This window comes from Neovison vison, chromosome 1, assembly GCF_020171115.1.
Source record: "Neovison vison isolate M4711 chromosome 1, ASM_NN_V1, whole genome shotgun sequence".
NCBI classification, from domain to species: Eukaryota; Metazoa; Chordata; class Mammalia; order Carnivora; family Mustelidae; genus Neogale; species Neogale vison.
The window spans coordinates 110,984,180-111,008,559 of record NC_058091.1 but is presented as its reverse complement, the minus strand read 5'-3'; the positions used below and the strand labels follow the sequence as shown (position 1 = coordinate 111,008,559).

Below are 24,380 nucleotides of genomic sequence, written 5' to 3'. Positions count from 1 at the left end.
CGGCAGGCAGAGCAGAGGGAGAAACTGGCTCCCTGCTGAGCAAGGAGCCCGATGTGGGACTCGATCCCAGGACTCTGGGATCATCATAACCTGAGCCAAAGGCAGACACCCAACTGGCAGAGCCATCTAGGCATCCCAGAAAATATAGTTTTTAATAAACTTGTCTTGAACAATTAAATGTCTGATATATGATGGCACAACTAAAATCTAGCCTCCAAAATGTGCTCTTTTTACAATACTCTTCCAGTAGGTCTTTAACCTTAACTGGCAGCCGGACAAGGGTTAAAAAGTACTGGGGGAGTAGCAAAGAACAGGTATGTGAACAGTGTTTGGGGGCACTTTAAGGAAATCTATTGTCATGTTGTGAAATTAAAAAAAAAAAAAAAGAATGTCAAAAACAAGGTGAGGGGAAAGGAATAAGGCATCAAGGCTGTCTTCTGCAAGTATCCATCGGCGGCACCACCAAAGTCATCCCATCTAGGTCCTGCGGGGGGCTGCTCTAAAAACTCCTGCAAAGCCACACACCCTTTTATTGTGGATGGCTTCCTGAGTGAGGCATGAATTCAAAGATGTTTGCCAGGGTGTGTCTCGCTTCAGTGTCCCCCACCCCCCACAGAACAGCGGTCTGCATCCTCTCAGGAGCAGCAAGACCAGAGCTTCTGGGCTGGTCCTCGCTCTGGAGGCAGCTGGCAGAGTGTCACTGTGAAAGTTGGTGCCAGATTTAGAGATTGCTGGGGAAGAGCACCGAGCAATGCTTGGCAGCGTTGCAATCGAGAGAAACCTCACGGCAAGAGCTGCACTGTTTGAAACGGGCTCTGGATTTAGCTACCAAGCAGCTCAGACCCCAAATCTTTATCTTTTAAGAAGGCAGTTTTACCTCCCGTTATTCTTGATTTTCTATTTGTGAGGATCATTTTAAGACAAGCAAAGAAATTAAGTTTCATCCTTATAATTATTTGCGATTGTTAGCTTGTTGGGGGGTGGATTTCTTATGCATTCTATTTTTTTTCCTGGATTTAAGGTCTACTATTGTTTCTATTGATTCATATGAAATAAATGACTCAGGTCTTTTTAATCATATTAAATTCCATATAATTTAATCATTAAATGAACCAGGAAGATTATTCTCAATTTCATGTATATTATGCCAACTGACATAAATAACACAAATGACTTCACATTATGAAAGCATTACATGACTTCTCTGATAGCAAAGGAAATAAAAATGGTTTGTCCCTTGCTTTACATGGAAGGGAAAATAGGGACTTTACTCCTAAATTTCAGTCCTAATGACTTTCGTCTACTGGAATTTTTTTTTTTAAGAATTATTTATTTATTTATTTGACAGAGAGAGACCACAAGTAGGCAGAGAGGCAGGCAGAGAGAGAGAGAGAGGAAGGGAAGCAGGCTCCCCGCTGAGCAGAAACCCCGACCTGGGACTCGATCCCAGGACCCTGAGATCATGACCCAAGCCGAAGGCAGCGGCTTAACCCACTGAGCCACCCAGGCGCCCATCTACTGGAATTTTTGAACACCTAAAGGATCTATCACTTTCAAAACTGTTGCAGCTTTTTACCTTGTTTTGTACCAGTTTTGGGGGTAACAGTAAGCTCCCCTAGAGGACATGTCACATATATGAACTGAAAAAATGGAGCACCACTTCTTTAGCATGCAAATGAGAAGAGGAGGAAGGGAAGTTCTATGTCAGACACCCCAGCTAAGGTCTTCACAGAAGATACTTAATTTTAGTCTCATGCCACCCATTTCAAGGCAGAAAATGAAAACTTAATTCTGACCTCTATTCTTATATTTATTTTAAACCTCTATTCCAGACATATTCAACTTTCTGCCACCAGTTTAACAATGTTGCAAGGTGAGATCCCAGGGAACCCGGAGGAGTGGGAAGTAGGATTTGCCTATCCTTGTGGCCAGATACTCAGAAGAATTTTAAGTAAAGCAAGCCCAGGTTGGATGCCACCTGGCAGACATGCCTGAGTTTGCCAATCTCTGCCATGCACTCTGTGTCTCAATTTGTTCACTGATGCCACTTGATTCATCTGATTTCATGTGTGCGCCTGGGTGGCTCAGTGGGTTAAAGCCTCTTCCTTCGGCTCAGGTCATGATCTCAGGGTCCTGGGATAGAGTCCCGCATTGGCTCTCTGCTCAGCAGGGAGCCTGCTTCCTCCTCTCTCTCTCTGCCTGCCTCTCTGCCTACTTGTGATCTCTGTCTGTCAAAAAAACAAAACAAAAACAAAAACAAAAACAAACCATCTGATTTCATGCTGTGGTTAAAGCTCCTGGATTTCTGCCTGGGTTTGGAGGACCACAGGGGCATATTAAGACTGATGAAAATATTCATAATATAATTGTGATTATGCTCAGGTCAGGAAAGCCTAATCTGAAGGGAGAGGTAGGTTTTATAAGAAACAGAATAAGGAAGGCTGGTGATTTCTGGGAATAAGTACATAGGAATAGAAGCATACGATCCTTGCTCATGTATGTCACATCCATGTTCCTATTTAAAGGCACTCTTCATGCTTTCCATTCTCTGTTCTGATAAAATTCAGCTTCATTGCAGTACCATGAGCCATTCTCCCATTCCCAGAAAACAAACACAAGATACAAAATGATCTTTAAATGTATTTCTTCTTGAACTTTCAATTCAGCCTGACAAAGAAAAGGCTCTTAGCAACCCACTCCCTTTTCCCTTAAATCTTTATCCTCTGAACAACTGAGAATCTTAGAATCAGTGGCACCCTGAGCCTACCACCCTGGACCACTCACTAACTCTACAAAATCTATTGAACTTCTTCATGACATGACACACAGTGGCCTCTTAGCATAGCCACTGAACAGCCCAATGACAGAGCTCTAAAAACATCACTTAATCAATGCTATGCACTCAAATGTTGTCAGTACTGTCTTTCTCTTGGGGTTGCAGTTATGAACTTTTTTTTAAAAATCACTCTAGTATGTAGGATCACATCACTTGCTTCATGCCTCCATGTACCCCAGATGGTCTCAGAGAGGACTATTCTACATTCACCGCAGGCTCCATTCCATGGAAACCTCACGCCTAATAATCTCTCTCCATCTTCCCTTACATGAAACTTTCACTTCCTTACTCCTCTGACCCCATTTTTCTGCTCAGGACCCACTGCATTCTGAAGTCTTCTATCACACACTCCTTCATCTCCAGAGGCCAACTGGAACTCCTGCCCTCCCTCATTAAGGGCGTGCACAGATTGGCGCTTCCGTAAGCACTTCCGTAACCATGAGTCATACCTAATTTCCCTGTAAATAGTCAGGCTTGGAGACTCATGCAACTCTCAATCTGAACTATATTATATGCAGTATGACCTCTTTTCCAACTGCTCTCTAGTTATTTCACTGCTATTGTCTTCATTTATTTTTTTTAATGATTTGGGGGAGTTTTAGATGAGATCAGTAAGGATGCTCGTCTGTTTTATATATTCACAGTCATGTACTTGTAACTCATTTTGTTTAGCTGTATTCTTTATGGAAATAAGACCAAATTGGAAATTGGAAGGAAAAAAAAAAGGCAGAGGGGAATGAGGAAGAGAGAAAGAGGGAAAGAAAGAAAGAGAAAGCTGTTCATGTTTATTTCAAGCACTTTGTTACAAAATTGCTTCCTGGGTTTGGATGAAGTTTCTGGGACCTCATCTGGTGCAGCCTAGACCTCCTGCCTGTGCTGGGGAAAAGAGGAGCTTGGCCCTTTTACTGCCACGACAGAGCGCCATGGACCCTCACACACTGATACAACAAAGTCATCTATTTAAGCACTTGCCTCTTTCCTTCCATTTAGTGAAAGGGTTTTATTGTAGCTTATTTTGTATCACAATCTTGTTATTTTCCCCCTCTGACATTAAGCTGTAAGATTGTCTTAGAGCCAGGCACAGCCAGAGACAGGAGAGATGAGAAGAATGTGCAGGCACCAAGAAAGTGGTTTCCTAGCAACAGTAACTATTTCAAAGGTTTCATAACTTGTGTAGTTTGAATTTCCATAGCAATGTGGAGAATAGTAAATAGTAGATGTCGTTATGTGTTTAATGCAAATGAATTCTAATCAAGGAATGATGAATAAATGAAGAAAGCATCTATATTTATTCTATTAGATTCTGTCTTATTAGGCATTACACATATTAGCTTCTAAGATTTATGTTTTGTTGCTGCAAGTGATATGTGATAAATCATTTTTTTTTCTTATTCGCTCTTTTTGTTTTCTCTTTTGTCAGAAGCATCTACCAAAGCAATTCAATAGACAGAGTTGCTCCAGAAGACAAAATTGTATTTTCAAGAATACAAATTTTATGAAATTTATATATTGAGATGTCAATCTGGAGGTTGCAACAAATTGTTATGCAAATAATCAATTTGCCTTTTTTTTTCTTAATGTGGAATATAATTGAGTTGCCAGAACCAAAGTGATCATTTTTCTCTTCCCTTCTGACGTGAAATGATTTGGTTTTAAAATTGGATCCACTAAAAGCAAAGGCACATTTAGAATAAATCAAGCCCCATACACATCACATTTAAAATGCCCGTTATACTATTTTTTCTTTCCTCTTTCTTCAACTGAGAGGCCATATTCCTCCCTTGTGCACACCCACCTCCTTTGCAGGAAGATTACAAAAGTAAATATAGGAAAAGGTTTTGAATTCATATTGGAAGAATCATTAAAGACTATAAATGACCAAATTATGTTACTGCAAGTCAAAAATACACAGAAAAAAAAAGTGTATCTGTATCCAGTCTCTCTCTAAATTGAAGGAAATATTTCTTACACTGCTTATACATTTTTAATGAAGAAAAAAATCATCCTGAGTTATTGTAAAAAATATTTTAAAGTGAAAAAGGCAGTAGAGGTAAGATTGTATTCCTAAAATCTCCTATGGGATTATCAGGTAGTTTGATAGGCGTCATTACCCAGTATTTTATAGGTAGCTATCTAGACCATTTGCTTTGGTGTATTTTTATGGAACTTCTGTTCAGAGGAGACATTGAGGATATGGGAAGATGCTCCTCTTCTCCTGGACTATGCTTCAAGTTAGCACAGTGTGATCACAGCTAATATGAGACAGACTTATTACTGGTGTGTTAGGCCATACGCAATTAGAAGGTCAAGATGAGTTTCTCTGAACCCAGTGAGGCCTTCTTTAGATGTGGTCCTTAGGATTTGCAAAACCTTTTTAAACAAGGTTCTTTTGTTTTGTTTTGTTTTTTTTTTTTCAGTAAAAACATCCTTTGAGAAATTTGAGAGATTTGCCCTACAACTGACATCTGCTCTGTGTACTTACAGCAGTGTTACAGGGTATTTTTAAGGTCAATGTGAAAATAATGGATACGTGATTCTTCATTTCAGGTTTTGGAAATGAGAGTGATGACACTCTGCCATTAATTTATCAGCTATAAAACTATTCAATTTGAACTAATCATTGAAAATGCAATCATAACAGGGCCAATATTCATACTTTTACTCCCTATTAAAACAGGAAACATATATTTACAGATATCTACTTAGCAGAAGCTTTTATTATAGGATTTGATTTAATTACCATTAAATCATGTTTTTGATGGTTATTAGTCCAATTAGCAACTATGGAAAAGTTCTGATGGAAATAAATTTGTATGCCAAATATTTTTCTTCATGTAAGGAGCAAAAATTTGATGATAAACCATCAAAATATCTGTCATTTTAAAACCTGAATATTTTTAACATAGCCTAGGGCTATCTCCAAAGCATATTTCTGAAGAAAAAGAGAGGCTTATTTAGAGATAGGATACTTTTCTCCTCTTTAACACCTACAGTGTTATTATCGTCTGAAAACTGCATAAATGTATTATGTATCTTGCTTAAAACCCACAACTGTTCATCCTTAATTGTCAATCAAAAATGCATCCTGTGCCTATTTGCTTAGAACAGTTTTGTTACATAAACACATTACAGATAATGCAGAAGACCCACAAGGCTGCTATCGTTGGAGAATTACACAGCCCTAAATTGTTCAATTTCCCCTTAACTATTACTTAATTTGGGTCTACAAAGGATTGAATACTTGCAATATTTTTAATGCCGATATTCTAGGTAGAAATTTGTGATGAGTGGATTAAAGGGCTTGGCAACTAGAAGCTAAATCATATTTTTAGATGATGAAATATTGCCTCCTTTGCAATGTGAAGTCACTCTTCTTTTCATCATATAATGTTCTTGGAATACACATGTGGGTTTATTGCTGACATCTGTACCTTACTGAAGCAGCTCAGAAATATTGTTCTCCCCATCTGGTAAATCAGGTTAAAAACCTTTGGTTACCTTCACATATCACTGTAAAATTGTGTGGTGTGCAGTCGTACACACATGAGTCTTTCTGCAACGTGCACGTCATAATAAAGTTTTCAAACAAGCTGGATAATGAGAAATGACAGTGTAGGCCATTTCCTCAAAATTACTGGCATGGCACTGTGTCATTGTGTTTTAGTTGCCACTGTCCCCAGAGTAAACACAAAAATGACTCATAAACCTTGTAAACACTGTGTCAGTGCTTGCAAGCACTCGGCATAATTTTTGCACTGGTTGGAAAACAATATTTTCTCACAAAACAAATCACGTCCGACATCTATCACTGCTCAGTGGATTCGGTGCAGGTTAGTGTCTCAACTCATGAAGGAGGACTTGTTTTCCTCACTGCTGACAATAAACCTCAACCATGACCTGGAAAAATGCTGTGATTTTAGATCTGTAGTTCCTGGGGACAATTACCACCTTTTGTGTTGCATTGTGTACTTTTTTTTTTTTTTTTGTATTTTTAAAGTATAAACATCCATCTCAAAATCATGCACCTTTAGCAACCTTAATTTAGTATAGAGACACAAAAACCATTCAGTAATCCTCAACATTTTCTATTTAAAATGTAATAAGTATGAAGGAATGGGGATATGCTGTGTGCCGAAGCAGCTGGGAATGGGTTTAAGAGATATCATTGTATTATGTTTGTGAACTACACCTCTTAAAAATATGTCACCCCAGGGGCGCCTGGGTGGCTCAGTGGGTTAAGCCGCTGCCTTTGGCTCGGGTCATGATCTCAGGGTCCTGGGATCGAGCCCCGCATAGGACTCTCTGCTCAGCAGGGAGTCTGCTTTCCCTTCTCTCTCTGCCTACTTGTGATCTCTCTCTCTCTCTGTAAAATAAATAAATAAAATCTTAAAAAAAAATATATATATATATGCCACCCCACTCCCTCATCTACCAGTGTCTCTTACGGACTTCTCTCCACCTGACCTCTCTTGACTCTACTCTCCCTGGTGTCTGGGACCCATGGAAGCATCTTCTCTTGCACAGTCCCATCTGTTTTAACTGTCACTTTCAGGGTCCAAAGAACCCTCTTGAACTTTGTCTTATAGCTTCTCCTTTAGCTTTGACTTTCCAAAGGATTGCCTTTAGAAGAGATGATTTTAATCCCAAGGTATTAAAATGAATGATCCTATTTGTGAACAAGGAAAATATGCATCTAACCAACATCCCCCTCTGCCAGAGGAATTCTTTTTCTTACCTCTCTGCGAAGAATGCAGTGGACCATGACTATCACAAAACCTTGCAAAGAATCAAACACGGCAAAAAGTATTTGAAACAATATGGAGCGTTTGTCTGTCATGGCCAGAACTGCAGACATCCACGTCAGAGCCAGAAGGGGCAGCACCACGCAGGAACTCCAAAGGGACGCCCTGTTGAGAGACAGAGAGAGCAACATTACGTAGCTGCGTGTCACGCCCCAGGCAATAACCAAACCCCCGTTCAACAAAGCATTCTTGGATGTGGTACCAAGACCATTAACTTGGAAACCATAAAGCAGATAACATTGCATAGTTTTATTTATGTTTTATAGCCAATCCCACAATAGTTATAAAGGCAGTTGCCAATTATAAATATTTAAGTATGCTCTTAGCTCCAATATTAGCAAACACGACATTTTTTTTTTTTCCACAATAGCATTTTCTCACATGCACTGTAAAAGATTTGTAACAAGAAGATGTAAATGATTGGGACTAACATGGCGTTACTGGCGGTGGTGGCTGACAAAGCTGTTGTTGAAACTACTCCACACTTGGCACATTTGAGCGTCAAACCGCTATGAGGCTCACTCATCTGACTGCAAACAAACAGAACACCCACAAAAAGAACAAAATATTGAATTGTCACCAAAAAAAAAGACGTTGCTGCTGCAAGTTAGCTTTAAAATACGATTTCATGCAGAAAAGTTTATTTATCAAAGATGAATGCTCTGGGTTGTTTTAAAGATGCATTTACACTACACATTATTTTTGTAACATTTACCTTTTAATAAGATGGGCCTTTGTTGCATGCAAAGCGTATTCCCATCAGTTACATCATAAATGGCCCGGTGTCTACAGTTCAAAATTGTCCAATACACTGAGTTAAACATAAGCATGTGTTTGTGTAGACATACAGTGAAAACCCTTTATTCAGACCCCTGATTATCAAACACATCACTCCCAGCTTCAAAGATTTTCATTGTCATTTGCAGAAGGCACATGATATCAGTTAAAACCTTCTGAAATGTAAACATGTATATCAGAAGTCCAATATAAGAAGATCTATATTTTAGGGCTTTAATCATTTGTGGGCAATGTAGCCTTTATCTCAGCAGATTCATATTTTTAAATTTCTCACAGCATCAATGTATTATCCACATTTTAGGATGATCTGAATATAGGGGCTGATGAAATTTGATGAAATATTAGTTTATAATAAAAAGGGTGATAGTTTAATGCTTTAATAAAACACATTTAACATTAAGTTCAAAATAGTCTTTCGAACATTTTTTCACAAACTCCAATCCAACAGCATTTAAATGGTCTATTCTAATCCAGAGGATTTCGCAGGCAAATTCAGATTCAAATAATTCAGATTTAAACCTCTTATGTCATAGAAGCAAAGTCATGCTATCCAGAAAAGCTTTGTACACATTTTACATTAGAAAACAGTGCCTTGAAAATGACTGGCTTATTAGAACATAACGCTCTCATTATGTTCTAACCAAAAAGAAATTACTTGAAGTTCAAAACATCTTGAAATGATTTTCTGCGGTATACTTCTCTTGTCTATTCTCTTGTGGTGCTGATGTCTAAAATATACGTTTTCTCAGTAGGTTTTTTCAAAGTAATATTTAGTGGGCAGGTATGTAATAAAAGTGGCAGGATAGAGAAAAATCTCAAGATCATCATACTTCAGACTATCTCATTTCTTTTAAAGAAGTGAACTCATTTTTGGATAGTGCTTGGAGGAGAAAATAAATCTGAAAGCTATTAAGTAAGTAGACTGAGTGACCAGTAGACCCCAGGAGAAAAATCAAAGCTTTTAGAGTTAGATGTGAGGGTGGGAAATAGGGGACTACATAATTCATCTTACAGAGTCAACCCAGGACCTATATCCTGGCACATGAGAACAAACTTTTCACAATAACAAGTAAACAATGGTCTATCCAGTTGGATCACTAGTGCCTCAATGGGCGTGCGAGTATGTTTGAAACGACTGCCAAAGGAGTGCCTGTCTACAGCGGTGTTCCCTACAGTGGCGCCACCTCAGAGATAGGTACCCAACACCAAAGACTCTAGTTCAGTGCGGCTTAGGCATCTGTGTTTTTTCCTTCTTTTTCAAAGAAATATATATATATATATTTCTTTGAAAAAGAAAAAGAGAGGGAGAATTGGGGGGGGAGGGGAAAGGGGGAGAGGGCAAGAGAATCTCAAGCAGACTCCATTAGAGCCCACTAATGGGGGCTCTAATGGAGTGGGGCTCACTCTTCCCACGCTGGGATCATGACCTGAGCTGAAACCAAGAGCTGGACGCTTAACTGACTGAGTCACCCAAGTACCCTGGGCACCTGTGTTTCTTGAAGCCCCAGAGATTATTCTGATGAAAAGCAGGAATGCATACAACTGTCCTAACTATATATCTGAGTTATCTTTAGTTTTATTAAGCTCCATCAGATTAATATGAAAAAGGCATGACTGATCTACAGTTTCCTTTATCAGTGAAGATATGCTATTTGGTATTTGTGCTTTGAACACAAATGTGGCTATCTTCCTCAATTTAAGGGCACTGTCTCTAGGCTCCAAAGCAAGACTGAAAAGCCAAAGATGACTAAAAACTAATTTTAGTTTAGTACACAATATAAACAAGTATTTTAGCCCTAAGAAAAACTAATTGATCTAGGTATGGGCTTTCCTGAAAGTAAGTATTAAGCCAGTATTTGAAGTGCTTATTTCTCTTTGAGATTGATTTGTAATTAACCAAAAGGCCTATGCCCTTAGAGCTAACAACTGTTGAAAACTAACCTTGATGTTAACTGGTTGGACACTTTTGGAATTCTATTATTAGATATATATGGGGCAGAGGAGAGATAGGTTACCCAGGGAGATAGGATATTTCTCCCTAGTTTGTATGACCACTACAGAAATTAATATAGTATGAAGACTACATAGTCTAAATGCTAAACAGGTTTGCTTCAAGGGAAATAAAATTTTATTTCTTTGTTACAGGGGAAATGATAATATCTATAAAATAAAAAGTGCTAACAGTAAAAAAAAAAAAAACAAACATTGAATTTCCCATAAGTTCAAATGTTACCATATCTACCAGGGTTTCAGTTTATTCCTGCAGGGTCTTGAGTCTACAAGCTTCCCTTCTCGATTTTCTTTTCCTTTTGCTTAGGAAAAAAAACAAGAAAAAAAACAAAACAACAACAACAAAAACCTGTCTGATTGGTTCATTATTGATACTACATAAAACTTCTTGGGGAAAAAAAATACTCCCTTTCCCTTTGGAAAAAATCTCATGATATTTGTACAAGACCCTGGTAGTTTCCTTAACTTCATTCAGGTAGATGAGATAAAGCAATTTAAAATAGTAGATAAAGGGTGCCTGGGTGGCTCAGTGGGTTAAGCCACTGCCTTCAGCTCAGGTGTGATCTCAGGGTCCTGGGATCGAGTCCCGCATCGGGCTCTCTGCTCAGCAGGGAGCCTGCTTCCTCCTCTCTCTCTGCCTGCCTCTCTGCCTACTTGTGATCTCACTCTGTCAAATAAATAAATAAAATATTTAAAAAAAATAGTAGATAAGAAAGTTCCACTGCAAGAAAGAGAGGAAAAAATGAAATATTCTGCTTGAGATATTTGTTAACGAGGAAAATATTCATATTTGAAAACATATGTCATTTCATCTTTTCATTCTTTTCAATTATTTTGTATAAAACGTATTAATTGCAATCAATCCCTCCTTTGTAAATATATTTTGTTTATTAGAAAAAATATAATTTGGATATTATATACTTGTCAAGATACTATGTTATTTCTTAAACATTCATTCATTCTGTTATAAACATTGATTGAATAAACTATTGCTTGGCAGTTTCTAATAATTATAAAAAGGAGGAAACAGGAACAAAAAACTGGTAAGAGGAACATGTTGATTCTAAATAATAAACAATGTTCCAAAAACACTTGATATCTAGATATTTTCAACCTGAAATATTTATTATTAATAAATTAATTAGTTTCTTGCTTACTGTTTCTTTAGTTAATTCTGATTATTTATTTTTCACTGAAATCTTTATGACTGTTCTCATGGATTCTCTGTGAACTAAAATCTTCTACAAATTTCCTTCAATCATACTTAGAAATAGTAAATTTCAATCTACACATACCTAGGCAAAAGTTGTATTTTATATTATAGAAAAAAGTTCTTAAAGCCTAGAATCATTAACTTGTTGATAATTCTTTTCTGCTTTGAATTGTAACCATCATTCTGCTTTTATAACACATATTAACAACATTTCTATTTCTCTGATGGATGCCTTTGAACTGGAAAAATACAGATTCTGTTTTGCCAGTAAAATGCAGAAGTAACTTCTAATAATTTTTTCATAAATAGATGTTTTAAAATTAATGTGTAGATTGAATTAAAAATTTCTAAATTCATAATGTGACAATTTTGTCATTTCTCTTAAACTTATGTTATGTAAATCAAACTGAATACAAGATATAAAATGATTAAACGAGAAAAAAAATACTGACTGTAAATTTAATAAATCCTTAGCATTATACTCATTCTGATGATCTCATCTCTCTCTCTCTCTCTCTCTCTTTTTTTTTTTGACCTCAATGTCATGAATGGCAGAATCACAGATGCTTGACTGATAGAAGTCAGGGTCACTTGAAAACAATCTATTTTCTTCTTTTAATGCGTCATAACAATAGTCACCATTTGTTGAATGAGTGTTTGCTATTTGTTATTCTAATGAATCCTTTGTATACATTATATTTCATATACTCTACTATGAGGTATAATTATTATCCCCATTTTATAGGTTAGAAGACTGAACTCCAGAATAACTAAGTAACATGCCCAAAGACACACATAGCCAGTAAGTGCAGAGCTAGATATTGAATATGGCTTTGTTCAAAAATATTTACTTCAAGGCTTTATCCTAACCACTAAATCCCCAGCCCCCAATTAAAAAATAATATGTGTGTGTGTGTGTGTGTGTGTATACGCAGACACACATGTATATGCCACTAGAGGCAGAACCCAGTTTCTATACCCCATATTCAGTATAATCAATTTATACTTACATGATTAATCTGGGCAGAAATACTGAAGCTCTTGTTCCAATTCCAATCATACATGGCAGACCAACAAGAGCAATAGTGTGAAAGCCTCAAGGTCAAATGGTATAGAAAGTTCAGTGTGCAAGTTCAAGTTTACCTATTTAAGGATGCTGTGAAGACTCATCTGAAGTGAAAAAAGTTTCTAAGTGGTAAGTGATGCCCCCCTTTTAAGGAACCTCTAATGATGTTTTTATTATACCATTGCAGTTCTAAAGCTTGATACGAAGGATATAGTTTTTGTATTCAAAGCATTTTACTAGTCTTTTACTAGGGGGAACAAAACCTAGATTACCATACCACATAAATCATTACACAGATTATAGAAAAATAAAGCACTCAAAATTCTCACTGATCAGTGATCAAGTTTTGTGACTATTAAATAATAACATAAGTTATTAAAGAAATAACAACTGTAGGGTAAGTTTTGAATCAAAGTACAGTTAAATAGAAAGGAGAAAGATATAAAATTTTTCAAGAAGAAATAAAGAAAGGGAAATTCAAAGCATTAATATTTCATTCAAATTTTTACAAATGTATATGATGAGGTAATCATGTAACCTTACAAGGCACTATCAACCCGCTTATGAAATGTTATGAGTCATTAAATGTGGTGATATCATAGTGACAGTAAAATCAAAGGAGATGCTTTTCTAAATTTTGTAAGTGGTTAAAATGTGCAAGTGAAAATTATGAATAAATCTTCCTAGCAAGTTATAGTCAAAACATCATAAAGAATGAAAACAAATGACAAAAATAGTATTTCAAAGTGATTATTTCATGTGAAGAAATTGCGAAATATACAATTAATCAAAGAAAATGTACTATTTTTGCCCTAGTAAGGTTTGTCTCGAGCTGTGTCACACCCTGACATTGTGTTCAGTACCCTCCTGTCCTTTGTGACCCAAACTAGATGACCTTGCTCACCTAAGAATAAGTATTATCATTCTGATTCACAGGGGCACATGCACCCAATGTTAAAAGCAGCATTATCAACAACAGCCAAATTGCGCAAAGAGCCCAAATGTCCATCAACCAATGAATGGATAAAGAAGAAACACACATATACACACAGTGGAATACTACTCAGCCATAAAAAAGAATGCACTCTTGATATTCGCAACGGCATAGATGGAGCTAGAGAGTATTACGCTAAGTGAACTAAGTCAGAGAAAGACAAATATCAATTTACTCACATGTGGAATTTAAGAAACAAAACAAATGGACACAGGGAAAGGTGAAAAAAAAAAGTGAGAGAGAGAGAGAGAGAGAGGGGCAAACCCTGAGAGACTCTTAAGTACTAAGAACAAACTGAGGGTTGCTAGAGGGGCGTGGGTGGGGGGATGGGCTAGGTGGGTGATGGGCATTAAGGAAGGCACTTGTTGTGATGAGCACTGGGTGTTATATGTCAAGTGATAAATTACTAAATTCTACTCCTGAAACCAATATTACACTGTATGTTAACCAACTAGAATTTAAATGAAAACTTGAAAAAAAATAACAAGTGTGTAAAGCCCAGCCTTAACATTTAATCTTCTTATCTTACAAACAGGCAATATGCACAAAGAAATCCAGACTTTCTTAATGCTCTTTCAAATTATTTTTAGATATTTGGCACATTACTTCAGAATAGCGCATTGAACACTTGAATGGCAGAATCTACCAAACACACCGGTTCATCAGGAACAAAATTCAAGGCACAGTCAAAATGCAGTCAATGATGATCTGGAATTGGAGTATGGGATTCACTGGTCAAGAACCTTCAAAATCCACCAATTGCAGCTTACCCGGCTCTGTGTTTGAGCTTTTTATCTAGGATCCCATCTCTGGAAACAAGTTTATTAAATACCAAAATGCCAATCACCATGTTGACCTGTCAAACAGAAACAAAGTTTGACCTCTCAATGATATTGAAGGGAATCAGGTCCCCCTTTCTCCTGAAAACCCTCTTTTATTAACTTATAACCACTTCTGAATTCTGAACTCACAATAGCGGTGATATAAATCACCTATCAAATATTTCATAGTGCATATCGGAACAGAACAATGTAACAGTGGTGTGTTACTTTAAAGTTTTAAAGTACGTTAAGTACATTTCATTTCCACGCTTTGCAGTTAACACTAAAGAAATTACCATTTAATTGTCTAATGTAAAAGGTGCCATACTACGCCGATCTGTCATTCTAGGTCACCCCTGATTAAAATCAATTGGCCAAATTGAGTTTTACCCTGTGAGTCAAAAGATTTTCTGTCTCGCAGTGTGAGACTAGGTTGAGCCCTGGCAGCCAAAGGTGTTAAGGATTCATCATTGTCCCCAGCAAGGAGAACAGAAGGCCTGCATTCCTCAGGAGGTGTGGCCATTCCTCCTGTGGGTGGAGCACATTTTCATGTCCCATGCTTTCTAGAAAAAGGGGGGAAGCCTATTCAACTCACCAGAATCCTTTAAGAGATGGACACTAAGACCAATTCTTATAATGTGCTCTACTGAACACTTCTCAGCATTTTCTAAGACTCTCTTACTCTCACTTAAAAGGTCTTTTGCATAATACATCTGAAATGAAATCACACATATTTTTCTTTCTCAAGTAAAATTGTAAAAAGCTGTAGAGATCGCTGTGGTCTATTTGTAGCAGCTTGTTATGACGAGCACCCACAATTCTCTAACCTACCAGCGCTTCCTGATAAAAGGAATCCAGTCCAACGCTGAAACCAAGATAGTCAAAGAAAAATATTTTCTTCATTTTGCCTTGCTGCCCCTTACCCTCCATGATCAACAGAATCTTGGTGCATCCCCCAATGCAAATGGTGAAGTCTTTAACATTAAAACTAGCAGTTCACAAAAATCTGTTTTAAATTAAACAGGATGACTAATTTGAAAGAAAGAAAGAACGAAAGAAAGATTGATTCCATTTCCCTAGCACATTGGCCTAACGAAACATAAAGCTGAAATCTGCTTAACTGCTGGTATAAGGAAGATCCAAAGCAACTCTTAGGTAAGGTCTTAGGAGTTGTCACTCATCATACCTTCTCTGGCAAGACAACCCTTGGATCAAAAGAAAGACTTACTCATCTTCACATTTCTCATTATATGAACTAAGAGAAAAAAAGTGTGTTCCGTGGATTCTATTAATCTACAATTTAATCATGAGGGAATCCATCACTACTCCAAAGACCAAACTTTGGTTTTTCAATTATACACATACTCTTTGCTTCTCCATTTTAGGGTTATATGTATATTAACTTAGTAGCGTAGGGAAATAATTGATTAAATAAGAATTCAATGCAGCAGACAAAAATGTGTCTAATAGTTTCAATTTCCCTATGCTCTTCTCTAACACTCATGTCTAGATTTTTTTCTTGTGAATCATGCACAGTTTCTGCTCCCTGTTGTAGTTTAGAGGAAGGAGAGCACACTTTAAAGAAAGGAAAAGTCATACAGAGTTATTAAGAAAGATATGGCTAGCTTCTAATATACTGAATGAATCGTTCAAGAAACCAAAGGGTAATTTTCAATTAGAACTCTAATTGCACAGCAATGTGGATCTTTGTATTTAGTTCAGACCATTTCCCCCCTTACATTTTCATTTAAAGATTTATTAGACAAGAAGAACTTGTAATCAATAATATCAGAGTGAGGGAAAGAAAGGCAAATTGGTAGAAAATTTTCATGTTTGCAAGATTCCCAAAAGAAACAATTTAAATCCTTATGCATAAAATATGGCAGGGGCTCTCAACTGGAGGTGATTTTTGTTCACAGGGAATTTTGGGCAACATCTGGAAACATTTTTGATTTTTACTGACTTGACATTCCTACTGGTATCTAGTAGGTAGAGCCCAGGGATGCCACTAAACATCTTAAAATATAGAGGACAGCCTCACGACCAAGAAATACCTTGTCCAAAATGTCTGTAGCACTGATGCTGAGAAAGTCTAACATCTGCATAGATATTTTCTTGTTGATATTTGACAGCAGGCAGCAGTTACCAAAATTAAGAGATCTTAACAATGATGTAGATCATACAGAATAGTATAAGGTGGTATGATAATAAATGATGAAATTCGGTACATGAACGAGGAAGAATTTATTGAAACTTACTCGAACTTCTTCACAAATGTGAAATTACTGTAAGAGAAATCCCACACTCCCATGTTTAATAGTCTTCAGTCTTCAAAATAAGAATATTTTAGAGTAATAAGGGACTAAATAGCAGTTGATATTCAAATTGAAGTAATAACTGATAATTAAGGAATAATACATTGAACTTTGAAATTTCTACAAAACAAATACAAAACCATCACTCTAACTGAAGCAAAGCAGGCTTTCTTGGCTAAGAAAACAGAAGAAGTTGACTTTGATGTTTACCAGGACAACAGCGGCTGCAGGTCCAACAAAAGCGTAGAGAAGTCCTCCTTCAAGAGACAGCCAGCAGCTAAAAATAACATCAGATAGAAACTAACAGAAATTAGTGATAAGTGTTAAACCATGAAGTATGATAAAATTACTTGAATTATGTACTTAGCATTCAAATTTTGGCACATTTCAAAGGCTTGTAATTAAACAAAATGCTTTAGGAGATATGGCAAAAAGCTAAAATTAGAGCATTTCATGTGTGAGAAATATTATATACCTTTCACAGAAAAGAAAGTTTTACTATAAGACCTTACTTTCAGGCAGTTAAAATATTTTAGACAAATTACTCTTGCAGTGAGATTTTTATATTGACTTTCAGTACAAAGGTGACTATTACATAAGTTTTGTAAAATGCTGCTTTATAACCATTATGAAAATTTTCAAATACTAAGAACAGCATGCTTTCAGAGTCTTGCATATGTCATTTACGAGTTCTTTCTTGAGGCCATTGGGATATTGGGAGAAATTGGTTTAAAAGCCATCATTGCAGGGAATGGATAATCTATATTTTCTATGCTTTTTTTTTTTTCTACCTCTGATTTTACTTTTACCCCAGTCTACTAAGCAAATTCACTAAAGATAAGCTTTTGAATAAAAATAAGTGCAGCTGTGTTTATTTCGATTACTCAATTCACCAAGAGATGCAGGTTTACATTGCCAGAGACATAGTGGAGACACAGTAACCCATCTGAGTGAGAACGTTTGTTTTCTCTGAGCAGAGGACCATGAAGAAAACACGGGGTGCAACCTGGGCTTGCAAGATGGCCCATGTGCATGTGCAGAGTCCAAGAGAGTCAATATAAGGAAAGCACCAGGAAATGTTTTATCTCTGCTGATGCAATGGGTCATGCCCAGTATTTCATGCACCTGTTTTGACATGCGACCCTGTCAATATTACTTCTAGCTCCGCAGAATGAACATGCTGCCTCCAAAATTAAGAACCATTAACAATCACAGTCCTATATCTGTTCTAAGAATAAACTTTTCTATATTAGTTATAGTGGGTACCTGACTTAAGCATTTATTAAAGCTCACAGAACTATAATTGAACAGGGTGAATGTTACTGTGCATAAATTATACTTTAATTAAAAATTTTAACCTAGTAATTCTATAAATAAAAATACAGATGTGTGTGTTTATATATATACACACACATATATTTATTTATACTTATATATTTACCCATGTATACATGCCAATACATGTATCAATATATACATAACACAAATGTGTCTGTCTGTATGTATTCAAATGTACTTATTTCTCCTCACCACAGGAGTGGACACATAAAATTCTACTTTCCCATTTTGGGAGTGATAACTGAATATCCTTTTTTTTTTTTTTAATAAAATAACTGAAGAAAAAGCCTTTAGTTTGATGCAACACTGTAGTCAGTGTCTCTCAGACTGCCACTACATTACTACTATATTTTTGTGCAAGGTAATCTTCAAACTGATACATTATTCATTATATTGTATTCTGTCTGAATCACAAAATCCTTGAAAGTTGGAACCATATAATCTATAATACTATCTCTTTCTATATCCCCAATACAGTGCCTTTCAAATACTGGGTTTATTCCAAAAGAGTCCTACTGTTGTAAAAAGTAATGTCTTAAAGATAATTGCGCTGTAGTAAGCAGTACTCTACAACAGACAACCAGGGAGCTTTGCCTATTTGTGTGTTTAGAATACAGATTGCAGAAGAAAACAAGTGTTCTAATGACACGAATTCTTTAAATTCTTCGGAAATTTCTTTTGGATGGGCAGGTGACATGATGTCTTTTGGCACAATCTCCATTTGGATGAATCTCCCAGAAGGTCTAATTAGCAGTAATTCCTACCTCAAACCTGAAGATGAACAGAAAATCTCACTTTAAGAATTTATGCTTCTAATAAGATGTGCCCATCTCTTTCTCCATTTCTCAACTGCCGCCTCAGCTTGAAAGAGCAGATGAAGGAAAATACGAAAGTGTATTGTTTTACATTTTAAGTGTTAAACATAAACCTTACTTATACATTCTCTCATAGAATTTATCAGTATTATAGCTGTGATTAGGATGGGCTGATACCATGCCCTATTTCTTCCCTCTAATTTCTCCCATAGCCTAGGCATTTTCTAACCTGTATTGTACTGGTTCCCCTGATCTGTAAGTTTTAGTATTACCTTAACATAGCAACAATAAAAACAACAAAAAAACCATAGCAACAAAACTTGAACTAACATGACACAACTTGGTTGATACCAAGATATATTATCATCAGTGAAATCAGAAGCTCAGATCAGAATCTTATGCTAAAGGGTAAACCACCAAGGTTTATTCAGTTCCCCAAAAAATGTATTTGAGATTAAACACAAAATAAATACTGAAACATTTTGAAATGCACTGGTCTTATGAGATAGTGGGAAACTGAAACAAGGATTCTGCACAGGGCTTCAGCATATACTTCCCAAGCTCTGTGCATTTAAGCTACCTTACATCATTCCACACTAATGCGATTTCTACCCTAGTTAATGACTCGGTGACAAAATGCAAGCCATCAGCAGTGCCAACCAAGAGTAATGAAGCATAGATGATGATTTACTTAATTATAAACATGATGTATCACTGTGGATGGACTTACTAGTGATCAGTGCCATATCCTTTCGTCCTTGTGAAGCCTACTGATGTGGCCACTACTAATGCTGGTAAACCTGCAAGAGAAGCATTGTCACACTTCACATTCAGCTGTAACCACTGTGCATTCTGGCTCAAGAAAGCTAGGACAGACTCAAAATGCTTACACTGGAGGATCTACCATTGCTTTAATTCTTTCGTGAAGTATGTTTCCATCACAAAATTTCTTTCAAGTACAAAAATATGAGAGCGAGAGCTGGTCTTTTAACTCAGTGCACTTCTCTAATGTTGCTAGGTTACCACCACATTTGACATGGGTTTAAAGGAAATTAATAACATAGATTTAGTCTATCTTTTAAGTTATTTTTTCCCCTAGGGGTCTACGCTGTTATAAAGGAAATTTGTAGTTATAAAATCAGAAAGGCAAAAAACGGATATTGTGCTGTGATGGAATATCACAGAAGTGGAACATTCAGTTGGCCCCGTATTGATCCACATCAGGTTGTACTTACAATAAGAGAAAAAATAAATCCTAGCACATAATTCTTTACAATTTACTTATTACAATGAGAATGTAGGATCAAGGTTAAGGGCTCTAAGGAATTAATTTTGGGGCCTCCTGATTATCCTCCTTTTAACAATCCTGAACAAAGTTCAGAACATATATAACGGTTTCTCTTCATGGACTTCTTGGTAGGTATCTCTCCACACATCACTCAGTCCCTCTTGGAATTCAATTGCCTGCATAGATGTGCCAATACTGACCTAACATCTTTTAGTTTACATTTATATGAATCACACTCTCATTACCCAAGTTCAGTGGCATGCCCCTGTGTTTCGGTGAACAGAGTTCAGTCTAATTCTATGCTATTTACCTTTTCTTTCTTTCTTTCTTCTTCTTCTTCTTCTTTTTTTTTTTTTTTTCATTTTGATCATCACTTCTTTTCAGGAAGATGATGTTTGACTTTTCAGGTAGAAAAATCCATCATCTAATCACCTTCTGCCCATCTTCTTTCTTCCTATCATTTTCTCCCCTTCCTGCTATTCTCTTCTATGAGTCTTAAGTGACATCACTTTCCTTCATGAGGTTTAATGACCAAAAACTATGAGGAACATCTCAGAGGGATACGTCAGAGTTTAAAACAGATATGCCTCTCCCTCCACCCTGTATACACACATGCATGTGTGTGTGTGTGTGTGTGTGTGTGTGTGTACACATATATATGACTTTTTGATTGACTAGACCAAGTTCAGTAGAAAATATTTTCTCCTGGGTCATAGCTAGAGCATTAATAATCTTCATTTTGTACAATTTTTTTCTAAATTTATTATGTTGCACTTTGCTATAATGAAATTGGTATGCCACTAATCTGCCAACTCAGACTTCTTGATAGCCTAGCACCATCCGCTTAGCTTTTTTGCTACTCCGAGTATCAGCAATATTATCTGTAAACTTGGAGACCAGCTGTGAGCTCTCTCCTCAAGATCTTTGGTAAAGATATTAATAAATAAGCTAGTTACCAATCCAGAGAATTGCCACTCTTTATATTTAAGGGAAGTCACTTACCTGGATTCTATATTTCTTGGATCTATGACACTAATTCATGATAAAAGTGCTCCCTGATTCAATACCAATCTAACTTTAGAAGGTCTTTGACATAAAATCCAGACAAAAGTTTTATGAAAATTTTAAGTAGAATACATCCTCCAATTTCTTCTTAATGGCTTTCCCATTTGCTGGCGCAAAGAACCCTCATATGTTAATCACATATGACAGCACCTTGCTGAAACCTGATGGATAATCTTTAAATAATCTGGATCCTAATTTTTCCAGTATGAATTATTCTGCTATTGTAATAAGTCTGCTTACTTGTAATTTTTCAAACTCCATCAAGCACCCTATTCTCTAGTCTACCTGTATAGTAGTTATTTGCTGTATATTTGGCCCCAAATTCCCCATTTTTTTAGTTCAAGTCTTTTGAAACACAAAGACAAATGACAAAATCCTGAGGTTTTCTGAAACTAGATTCTTACTTTAATTCTAATTAAATGAAGCTAATTAATTAATTCCAATTAAGCATTAGAACTGGCCTTATGAAAAACACAAATCTTCGAGATGTCCATTTCATAAGGCAATTTGAGGGAAACTTTTCCTGATAAAGATAAGCAAAAAAAAAAAAAATTAATTCTCAGTGTGTCAACAATTCTTTTTCTCCTCCGAGGACTCCCCTGACTAGCTGTGAGGCTTCATTCATTCCATTACTACTTTACTCTACATGACTTCCTTCCTGTGACATGAATAGCTATAGTCCTTACTTGCTTTGAGCTCTCTTGGAACGGACTTCTCAAAGTTTTCTCATGAGGAGTACATGGCTAGTGACTATAACATGTACCTGTCTTGAATCCTGAACGTTTTAGAACATTTTGTGTTTTCAGGACATATGAGCGGAGAACACTTTGCTTTTCTGCCTAGAGCTATCCCAGGACTCCGGTTACACCATTGCTTCACTGACTGGCTACGTGGTCATCCGATATTTACTCCTTTTTAAAGCTTCAAATGCCCAATGTTCAAAACTGACCAGTTTCATATATTTCCACTTCCACGTATCAAATTGGACATAAAGAAAAGGAGCCTGGGGATAATCACACTCTACGGCTTCAATATGTCTTCAAAGTCATTTTAATAAGAGCATGAATGAGTATATTAATATGCTTACCCCATCCAAGGCACAAAAAACGTTTCCTTATAAGCCGTGTCCTAATTTTTCCAGTTACAGCCATATATGACTGCCACGCCTCAGTCAAAACCCAACAGAATGAAGCCAGGAAGAAAAAGTGCAAAAATGCAGTGGTAGTTGTACAGATGCTCTGTGGAAACAAAAAAGACTCACACTGAATATGGTGGGGGAGAATCATGTGTCCTCCAAGGGATCATTAATCTTCAACTCATCGCTTTTATCTCTAATACCTACCTCTCCTGTGTGACAGTGTAATTATTTACAGAAATTAGAAACCCTGCAGTCTTTATGCTGTATACAATATCTATGATAGAAAAAAATATGTCCTAATTCCATTTGCATGTTCAATTTTTTATGAGGAGGAGGCAGAATGTAAATTAAAACCCAAGGGAGATTACCATTACTACTTTACTTGAAGTTTTTTTCCTTGAAATGTAATTCTTATGTAAAGAAACCTATCTTTGGTTTAATTTAAGTTACAGACATCTTGCATCATTCTTTTGGCTACATTCTTTATCCTTCCATTCTAGCTGATAATTCTTTGTTTTTTTTTTTTATCTGTATTGATGTTAAGATTACATTCCAACAGCTATCCAAAAGGAAAAATTGCTTTTATACAAGTGTGATATTCCTGGTGTAAGAGCAAAGTATAAAATGAGATTTGGCTAATAGCCTAGTACAAAAATAACGTATGTATTTTAAAGTCCTTAATACATTGTTCTGTACTGTTACATTACAATGTGTGTCCTAATCAAATCATTTTGAAAAGTTAATTGAGTCAGTGGCAGTACACAGCCATGATTTCACAGATATTTTACTTTACTACTGCCTAGCAGTAGTTACTTGTGACTCATCTGCAAAGGTGAGCAGGTTCATTTTGGTAAGGGCTGCTACTTGTTCCACTACTGGCACAGTATCTTTGTGTAAATCTTACTCAAATCCAAGTCTTCATCAAGCAGAACCAGTAACTAAACTACTCTCTTCCTCTGTCAGTTTCCATCTTGCTATTCCCAGAAACTGAAAAGAGCAAACACAGAACTAGAAAAAATAATAATAAACTCGTTAACAGAGAAATAAAAGTACAACCCTCATCTTCCCGCCTCCACTGCAGTATACTGCTGAAGCAGAACAGCTTTTTAGACTTTTGGCCCAAACTAATCCTATTATTTGTTTATTCTATTAAAATTCACCAGATGTTAATTCAGCTTTTTAGTTCTTTCCATACTATAAAAAGAACTTTACCATGTTTATCTCACCAGTTTTTTTTTTTTTTTTTAATGTTCAGAGATAATGTTCAGAAACTGAGTAGCACTGTGCTAGGCATATAGCCTGTGGTTGAACTGATTACGACCATAATCATCATCTTTTGCAAATGGTACTAAAGCAAGCATTACTAGTTTTTGGCATGTGATTCCTTGTTTCATGTGGCACTTAATTACTTAGACTTATTTTCATAAAGATGTCAATTTGCTGTATGACAAAATCATGGATTTCCCAAACCCTCTTCCTCAGACCTTTATTCCTGCTTCAGGTATAACGCAGTAACTGTAACCTACTAGGCTCCCTCCCATACTTGAGATATTGAGACTTTTCTTCCAAGCTAAGATTTGAATATCTACAGCTGACTACTTTGCTCACTCCTGATCTGCAGTTCCTGATCCTAATTTGAATTTCCAAGATAATTCTTCCCTTTAATACCTGAAGACTAGCTACACTTTCTAATTCACCTGTCACTTCCTTCCACCAGTTTGTCTCATCTCAGTTGTTCGTGTTAGCAAAATTATTCCTTCTCCATTTTAAAACCATCAGTATAAGATTATATAAAACAATGTAAAAATGTTAAGTGTTAAATGCTAAGTACTGGATGCACTGTGATTTTGTAAGAAATAAGAAAACGCTCAAAATGTCAAT

At 36.4% G+C, this 24,380-nt stretch overlaps 1 protein-coding gene across 3 annotated transcripts in view; it reads right to left on the bottom strand.

Moving 5' to 3' along the window:
- ADGRB3 (adhesion G protein-coupled receptor B3) overlaps positions 1 to 24,380 on the bottom strand; it is a 731,117-nt gene that overhangs the window by 46,790 nt on the left and 659,947 nt on the right. For 2 of the 3 annotated variants that reach the window (XM_044253842.1, XM_044253851.1), the window contains 6 exons: positions 22,449 to 22,599; positions 19,739 to 19,808; positions 17,066 to 17,132; positions 14,490 to 14,575; positions 8,070 to 8,168; positions 7,572 to 7,743 (listed from right to left, as the gene is read on the bottom strand). In XM_044253842.1, coding sequence (XP_044109777.1) covers positions 7,572 to 7,743; positions 8,070 to 8,168; positions 14,490 to 14,575; positions 17,066 to 17,132; positions 19,739 to 19,808; positions 22,449 to 22,599 — 645 coding nt within the window. The remainder of the gene's footprint in view (positions 1 to 7,571; positions 7,744 to 8,069; positions 8,169 to 14,489; positions 14,576 to 17,065; positions 17,133 to 19,738; positions 19,809 to 22,448; positions 22,600 to 24,380) is intronic. The other variant, XM_044253861.1, reaches the window with a different exon arrangement.